An 8,568-nucleotide genomic window follows, 5' to 3' on the forward strand; every position below is an offset into this window, starting at 1 on the left:
TCTTTGGGGACGAGAAGGGCCCCGAGCCCGTCGGGGCTGCGGAGAACGAGCCCTCTCCCCGCTCCCGGAGGAGCCCTCGCTTTCCGCCGCTTTATCAAAATAACTGACCGTTTGCCGACGCCGATAGCCTTTGCTCCCGGCTCGCCGAGATCAGAGCGCGCGGGGACGGCGCCGGCCGCCCTTCCGAGGGCAAGTGAACACAAGCGGCGAGATAAGAAAACGTTTGCTGGGTATTTCAAAGAGAAATCTCTTAAGGACAGTTAACCAGCGGGTGAAATCCTGCTTTTAAGCCAGGCGGGTAAACCGGCGGGCGAGCGACATCAGCCGCCCTTGTTTTCAGGGGCGGCTTTGGCCCGGGTTTCGCCACGTCGCCCGCGCTCTGCTCTGCTCCGGCCCCGGGATCTGGAGCTCCCGGAAGGCAGCCGGTCGCTGCACCGACCCGCCGGGCCCAGGCGGCTCTGGGTCCCGTCCTGCCCCCCCTTCCACCCCGCCAAATACTCGTTTTTGGGCTGGGAAGAGCCGCGCAGGTGAAGCTGCCGGCGGGGGGGTCGTCGAGCGGAAGCGCTCTCCCCGCAGCCGTCCGTCCGTCCCCGGACGGAGCAAACGCCGCTCCGCCGGCTGCACAAGCGCGTCTCGAGGCGTAATTTGTCATCTAATTGCGCCAGCACCACCCGGGATTAATTGCTGCATTTGCACGCGAAGAAGTTGAGGCGGGCGGCGAGAGCAGGTTTCGTCAGGCCGTTTTGCAAAGAGCGCTGGCACCGCGGGCGGCCAGGAAAGGGCTCTGCCGGGGAATCACGCGCCCGGCTAAAAGGACCAGGGTTGTCCAGTCGCCGGCGACTTGGCTCGTTAGGTTATATATAAGCATTGGATAAAGTGATGGGCAAAGCAAGGGGGAAGAAAAAAAAAAAAGCAGATTAAAAAAGAAGGAGTTTGGCAAAGTTTTCCAAATCTCAAAGCCAGGGAGGGCGTTGAAAAGGAGGAAAGCGTCAACGTCACCCTCTGCTTTCCTTCCTCAGGGTAAGGAGCACCTTCCGTCAACCAAGAAAACCCTGTCAAATCAAGATTTTAGCGGCCTGCAAGCATATAACTGAACCCTTCTCCAGGCCCAACCATCACGCGGAGCTGGAAAATCACAAACCTGCAGGTGACCTGGGAGCTTCGCCCCTTGCTCGTGGCTCTGCTCGCCCAGCAGCGCCCCGCTCAGCTCAGCTCAGCTCAGCTCCCCATAGGGTGCCCGAGGCACCCAGACCTCTTGGTGCACCCACAGCTCGCTTGGTGCACCCTGAAAGCACCCGGCACAGCTGGGGAAACACCCACCAGCCAGGTGCGCTGCATCCTGCTCGCCCTGCTGGGGCTGATTGCAGGGGTTTTGAGCCAAAGGAGGTAAAAACACGTTAATTACGGCAGGAGTGAGGGGCTTCACATGGTGCCCAGTGACCGGCTGGTCTCCACTGATGAGCGAGGAGCAGGGGGCTCACGCGGAGATGCCACGGCAGCTGGACACCCCTCGTGTGAGACCCCCTCCTTGGACCCTGGTGGCTTTTGCCTGCAGCTCCCCCGTAACTCACGCATGGACCAGCCTGATGAGCCGGCATGGGTGCAACCTGCTTCCCCATCCTCCCATCCACTACTAAACCAGTTTTCCGTTTCTCCAGGCACGCGTTGAAGTTTCCCGCGTGGCACCCCGCAGCTTTCCTTCTTGCAAGGACGGGCGAGCGATGGGAGCTGGGTGCGGGAGGGATCTCACCCCGTTTCCTTCACCTCCATCCGTGCCGTTGGGAGAAAAGCGATACGTTCCTCAAAAACGGAGCTCCACAGCGTGGGAGTTACAGGCCGAGCTTGATTTGGGGTTGGGTTATGTGGCATTGACCCCTATTCCTAAGGACCTATGGGTCCAAAGCAGCTAGTCATGGCCCACGTGTAACTCAGCCCCACCTCAGCTTCCCACCACGCTCTTCCTCCCCAGCAGCGAAGGCCAAACAAGAGCATGAAGCAGGAGGCTGCGACCCCCCCCCCACCCTGCAGCATCAAAGACAAACCCAAGTTTCTGCCCAAAAAATATGCACAGAGTGGAAAAGAGACAGGAAAACAAACCGCATTGTGCTGGAGCTGCCAAAACACCTCCCTTTGGTGTCCCCCCGTTTCAGCTTCCCGTTGCAGGGCAGCACAGATTATCCTTTTTTTAATGGCCCTCCTTTGGCTTTTAAAGAATGCGGGTAAAGGAAAACACGGGAAAAAGGCCAAAAGCAGTTGAAAATGAAACTGCGCACTCAGCGTCACCCTGAATGAGATGTTTCAGGTCCAACCACTGACCCGAGAAGGTCTTTTTTTGCCCAGTTACGCCTTGGCTCTAGGCACTGTCGGCAGGTATAACATTGCCTTGAAGTGCGGTTTCCGAATCATGGAGCCGGCGGAGGGCGGGGACGGGGGGGACGTGCAGGGAGCGGGTTTTCCCCCTCGTTGCTCTCTCTCGCACTGATTTGGACCCAAAACGCAGACCACTCCAGTCCCTCCTGCAGGAAACTCTTTGTGGAGGAGCCAAGAGGGTGCGTTCAAAGCCTTTTATTCCTTCTTATTTGCAGTAAGTCTGTCCAAAATTAAGTGCCGCCTGGCTTCACATCGGCTGGTTGTTGTGTCTACAGTGCCTTGGGGGTTCCCTCGAGCCTGCAGGCTTCACACACGGAGAAGTCAAGGTGCACCAGCCCTACTGACCTCTCTCCAGGCAGGGAAACGGAGACCAAAAGCAGGAGCTGGCTGCCAACAGCATGAGATTTGGCAGGTCTACGCTGCATTTTAAGCATAGGCTTAAGCCTAAGCTCTGCTTCTGACCTGGTTGGGGGCAGGCATCATGTGATGGGATCAGAGAAGATTGGAAGGGACGATGGGCTGTGGAGGAGGTTGATATCTAAAGCTTCTCCAAAGATGCACCGGGAGCAGGAGAAAAGCAGGGATTTGAACCCAAAACCAACCCAACCAGGCTAGTGGCATCATTGTGCAGCCCCCAAGCCAGGGTCTTCCATCCCCAAGGGACAAGGGGGATGGACAGCGAAGCCCATGCCCAGCCGGTGTCCCTGGCCAGACGGTGTTTCGAGAGCCACGGAGCAACCTGGAGGAGGCGGACCAGGATGAGGCGGACCAGGATGAGGCAGACCAAGGCCAGGCAGATGAAGGCTGCCACCTACTGCTCATAAAAACTTAAAAACGGGACAAAACCCGGCTCTACACCCCAACACAGCTGCCCTACGCTGGCCGAGGCGGGATTTCCTTCCCCAGCTCCCCATCGCTGCAGCTAGCTCGTGTGCCTCCCCAGGCCGGGAGGCAACGACTCAACATCGTTAATTTGACAGCATCATTAATAAACAGCTCTTCCAAGTGACGGTTTGGAGCTCAGCCCAGTTCTGTCCCTCTCCACCCAAGGTTGAGCCAATTAATCTCGTACCTGCCTCCCCCGAAGCCAGCCTTCCTCCTAAGGCCACTTTTGGCCCTAATTAAGGCTCTTCTAGACTCGTGTCCCCCGAACACTAGTCAGGTTGTGACAGGGACAATAATTACGGAAATCTCTTTGGTAGCCCAGCTATAATTACCCAAAAGTTCCCAGATGAGACGACAGTTAAGTGGCAGCAGACTCGGAGCCCGCGTCCTGTCCGCCACCGCCGGCAGGAGAGGGAGGAGCAGAGCAGGGATGAGGTGCTGGCATCTGCGGGAGCCTCAGTGGGGGACATCTCTGCTCCTCCACCCCAGCGGCGAGGGTGGTCGTGGTCCCGGCCAGCTGCTACTTGGCTTTCTCTGTCCGTTGATCACGAGCTTGTGAAAAGGGCACGTTTATCCCCTCCAGTGAACTGCAGAGATTTCTTAAGCCAAGAGCTCCCCAAACCCCTGGTCCTGCAGACGCTGCCCCCGGGACTTGGGGCCGCTCCGAGGGTCCCACGCGGGAGAAGCCCGGCCCAGACCCGCGGTCGAGCGCTGGGAGCCCGGCTGCCCCCAAAGCAAAGTAACGATGACCAACTCCCCCGGTTCAAACTCCCTCTGGCTATTTTGGGGGACAAAACTGGGCTCTGCCCAGTGACGCCCGCCCAGCTGATGTGAGATGTAACCCGCGACCTTAAAAATCCCTGATACTGCAGCAAGCGACTGCAGGTGCTTTTGTACCCTAAAGCTTCTTTTTTCATTTTTGTTCTTGCTTTTCCTTTTTTTCCCCCCCTTCCACTGCAACTCCAACCAAAGGTGTCTGGGAGAGCGGCCCCGCGGGCGCAGACGTCACTTCTCTCCGGGAGATGCGCTGTGGCAATGAGGCGCCAGCTCACCTGAAAGGCAGAAACCCAGAAGGTCACTTCTCTGGTCCCAGGGATGAAAAAATAATAATAATAATAAAAAAAAAAAAAGATAAGCAATGCAGCAATGACAACAACAACCCTCTTCGCTGAAGGCATAAGCTGAAAAATATGGCAACAACTATATTTTTTGCAACAGCCCCACTTCAAAAAAAAAAACAGCCCTGTAATGATTCATAATGACCCATCCAACTAAAAACAGGAGTACAGCTGACCTACCTGTCATCTTTGAGCATCCTGCTAACAAGCTTAAAAGCACGGGTAAGGAGTAGGGTTTAGCCACAACCGAATCGAAGGAGGAAAACAGGATTTTGCTTTTAGGAGCACGGTTGTCTTTGCAGAAGGTAAGCGCCTTTCCCTCCCTTCTTTGCTGCCGATCTGTGGGGCTCTGCAGAAATTAAAGCAGAGTAATGAAAGTGCCTTATGATAAGCAAGCAGAAGCCTAATTTTCAGGAAAGTTTGGGCGGGGGGTTTGAATTATCGCTTGGATTTTGAACTTGATAACCAAGGCTGAGCTGCTTGGTTGGGGAGCACTTTATTCGGGAGCAGCTTACCCCGGAAACGCTGAGCCAGCCGGCAAGGGCGAGAAATGTAAACCCATAATTAATCGACTCTTCTAAACACTAGTTTTCTGGGAAGCTAAGAGTCGGGAAAGTTTGCAAATATTGCAGTGATAAAAGACAGCGAGAGAAATATTGCTCCTAGGTAGAAAGGGGAGGCTTGTGATGAAGTCCAAAGCTACGCGTTGCAGCTTCGCATCGCACGGACGCTTTCTCGCGGCTGCCTAACCAAGGCATGTCACACGCGCCGCTAGAGACCCGCGTCCTAGGGCGCGATTTTCACACGCGCCCATCAAAAATGCTGCAAACGGCCCCAGGAAGGACGTGCTACGCCGTGGGGGCTCCGGCGGGGGCTGCGGGGGGCTCTAACGGCACGCGGGACCCTCTTTCTGCCTCCCCTTCTGCAGCGCCCAGGAGGACAGATGAAAATCATAGGGTGGCTGCACCTCTCCGGGCTGGCGTTGGCGGTGCTGCTCCCCGCCGGCTGCCGGACGGACCTCGAGGACCTGGCCAAAGAGTCCAGGTACGGGGCAGCCTCCTTATCAAAACGTTTGGGTTTGGGTTTTTTTTTTTCTTTTTTTTTTCTTTTTTTTTTTTTTTTTGCATTCTCCTTGCACTCGGCCAGCCGGCGCGGGAACGGGGATCCTGGCCCCGTCTGCCCCCAGGATTTCGCGGCAGCCGAAGCCTCAGCGAGCACATCGCGGGCTCCGAGCAACGCTGGCTTAGGAGGGGAAAGGAAATAAATCCTTTGGCGCCGGGAGCATCTCGCTCTGGGAGACGCTGCCATCCCGATGGCGAAACCGAGGGGGAATGGGGCAGGTGGGGGAAGAATAGAAAGGAGCTGGCCAAAAAGCCAGAAAATTGCTAATAAAGTGCAAGAAAAAGTTATCGGAGCTCAAAGGTGGCAGGAGCAGCAAGCGGGGACCGGCGCGGAGGCACAAACGGGGCCGAGCAGCACCTGGCACAGGCAATACGGGGCAGGACGTTGCATAAATTTGATTTAAAGCCCAATCGCGGTGTGGCCTGTCCTCCCTGGCCAGACTCGGCAGAGCCGGAGCCCGATTATTATTTTTTCCGCTATTATTATAGTTCGGAGATGCTGTTTTGGAGAACCCGCCACCGCGGGAAAACCCTTTACGGCCCCGGCCTTGGCCTTTTTGGGTGGGAAAAACCCTCGCGTAGAGCCTCAGAGCCCCGTTTCCCCTGGATTTAATAAGCACGCACACCAAAAAAAAATTAAAAATCCCCTTTTTTGGCCGCGCTCGGGCAGATGGCAGTCTTACGAATCGCGAAGCGCCCGGAGCTTCGCGGCCGCCCTCAAGCGGCACTCGGAGGGCACCTTCACCAGCGACTTCACCCACTACCTGGACAGGATGAAGGCCAAGGACTTCGTGCACTGGCTCATCAACACCAAGCGCTACAGGTAAGCGGGGAGAGGGAGCCGGGGCCATAAGCTCCCGCCGCCTCCCACTCGCGTTTCCGGAGCAAAAAAGCAAATTACGATCTCCGATGGAAAAACCTCCTTGTTGGTTTTGGCCACGTTGGCGGGGCAGACGGGAGAGAGAAGACGTTCAGCATCACTTCTCCCCCTCTGAAACCTGCCACGAGCGCGGAGGGTGCGTTGGCCCAATGTTTGCACGGGCAACTTGGGCTCAAGGGTGAGTTTGGGGGGGTTTTCCCCTCCATTTTCTGGGTTTTTTTTTTCCCCTCTTTTCTGCAGCTCCACAAAGAGGTACCTGAAGGAAGATGCCCGCAGTCTCTCCTTCCCCGCCGGGTGAGTTGGACGCGACTCTCGCGAACAGCAAACGCTCGCACACCCCTTGCGCCGTAATTAGAACCAAATAAGCCCATAATTTTTAAAATATATCGGCAAATCACTTGTTTTTAGCACGAGGGCAGCCCTTCCAAGGGCTGCTGGGGGCATGCCTCTTCCATGAAGCTCTGTTTGCTTTTTAGGTATAATTAAGCATCGCCTGGAGGCATCGGCTTTCCAGCAGCATCAGCCCTTGGCTGTCGACCTCTCCGTCGCCGGCGGCAACGGGATGCTCGGCGGGAAGGATTTATCCACAACCGCATTACCCCGTTCGCTGCTTCTAAATTACCTTCTCCGCGCAATCGTCGCCCGCGGACGTCGGGGGCTAGATTTTTCCTTCCAGCCGTCGCTTCCCCGGCCGCGTTTTGCCCGTAACCGCGCTCCCGAGGCTGCAGTTCACGCATTTTTTTTCCCCCCCTCGGCTCGTAATAAAGCTTTGCGAAATACGGCAGCTCTTTCCTGACCTCTCTAACTAAGCCGCCGGGCACGGGGCTGAGTCGCCCGGGGGCTGGAAAAGGCCCTTTCTCTCCCGGCTGCAGAAGGGCCCCGGTCCGGGGTGCAGCCGAGGGGGTTCCTGCGCTCCGGACCCCCAGCGGTGGCTCGGACACCCGGGTTATTTTTTTTGCAAATCCCCGAGGTTTGGGAGATTTGCCCAAGGCACGGCGAGCCTGCACCTTGCTGAGCGCCCCGCGAGCCCTCCCGGTGATAAAAATAAAATAAGAAAACCCCCAAAACACAGCAAAATCGCTGGAGGTGAGGCAGCGAGAGCCTTTTGGGGCTCAATTCTCTCCAAACGGTACAAAACACCGCTCGGGGCTGAGGAACGGCTCATTCTCGTGCGATTCTCTCCCCAGCTTCAGCAGCTCCTCGCTCGCCATAACACCAAGGCAGCGATCCAACAACCCTTTCGAAATGCAGGGACAAACAAGTCTTTTTTTTTTTTTTAATTGCATTATTTTCCCATTACGACAGAGGGGAGGGGGGGAAAACAACCAAACCCAGACAGGGACACGACCCGGATGGGCGACACAGGGCAAGCGGCAGCGACGCTTCACGCACACGAGCCACAGCGGCGGGCAGCTGGCTTATCGGCGTTTCCCGGAACGAACCCAAATTAAAAGCTAAACGGACGACGAGGGTTTTAACCGGCATATAACATTCATCTCTTTCTTTCCCCCACCCTCCCACCCCTTTTTATTTACAACGCGGAGCGTTTCCAAACTAGATCATCTCTTACCACAAAATAAATATATTTCAGTATCTCCAGAACAAAAATAATTTCTCTCTTTCTACATGCAGCACGCTAGGAGGAAAAGTAGACCAAGGGAAGGGGAAGGGAAAAAAAATAAGTGTGCCAGCACGTTATTTATTACCTTTTTACCTTTTCTCCCCCTGCTTTATTCTGGGATTCCCACGCACTTCATTTTGGGAAGCTTTTCCACCGGGGCTTGGGAGTTTCAGCTTCCCAACCCTTTCCCTGTTCGCCTGCTCCTCGGCCCTGGGTTTCCACCCTCCCTTTCCAAGGGGTTTGGTTTGTTTTTTTTGCAAAAATCCTCCTCCCCAAAAATCCAAGTTTTCTTTCCCCAGCCCAGTTCCCAGGGCACAAACCCTCCACGGATGCCCGGGCTGGAGGAAAGGGCTCTGGCACCTTGGACACCCATTGAAAACCGCAGCTAATGGCCTTTTTTTTTTTTAAAAAAAAAAAAAAAAAACAGCATTATCTTGCCCAAAAAGCAGCTACCTTTGCCCCATGAATTGCATTAAGGCACCAAAGAAATCCCGGTTCGCTTTGTAAGCGAGGCAGCGCCCTGGTGCTGCAGGCCCCTCTGCTGAGGCAAACCCCTGCAGAGGGGCCGAAGCC

The 8,568-nt window shown here is 55.8% G+C and overlaps 1 protein-coding gene across 1 annotated transcript; it reads left to right on the forward strand.

The window, feature by feature from the left end:
* The first annotated feature begins 4,599 nt into the window (after window positions 1–4,599).
* LOC104152446 (exendin-3-like) lies at window positions 4,600–7,156 on the forward strand. Its single transcript, XM_009687774.2, has 5 exons — window positions 4,600–4,678; window positions 5,302–5,417; window positions 6,165–6,317; window positions 6,615–6,668; window positions 6,851–7,156. The coding sequence occupies exons 2-5, from the start codon at window positions 5,317–5,319 to the stop codon at window positions 6,858–6,860; spliced, it is 318 nt and encodes a 105-aa protein (XP_009686069.2). The 5' UTR covers window positions 4,600–4,678; window positions 5,302–5,316; the 3' UTR covers window positions 6,861–7,156.
* Window positions 7,157–8,568: the final 1,412 nt, after the last annotated feature.

The sequence above is a fragment of the Struthio camelus genome, chromosome 28, assembly GCF_040807025.1.
Source record: "Struthio camelus isolate bStrCam1 chromosome 28, bStrCam1.hap1, whole genome shotgun sequence".
NCBI classification, from domain to species: Eukaryota; Metazoa; Chordata; class Aves; order Struthioniformes; family Struthionidae; genus Struthio; species Struthio camelus.

Excerpts from the sequence above, each read along its gene's own strand:
- LOC104152446 (XM_009687774.2), top strand. The coding sequence starts at position 5,317 with ATGAAAATCATAGGGTGGCTGCACCTCTCCGGGCTGGCGTTGGCGGTG. Across the intron at positions 5,418-6,164 it reads GACCTGGCCAAAGAGTCCAG|ATGGCAGTCTTACGAATCGC; the intron begins GTACGGGGCAGC and ends GCGCTCGGGCAG. Across the intron at positions 6,318-6,614 it reads ATCAACACCAAGCGCTACAG|CTCCACAAAGAGGTACCTGA; the intron begins GTAAGCGGGGAG and ends TCTTTTCTGCAG.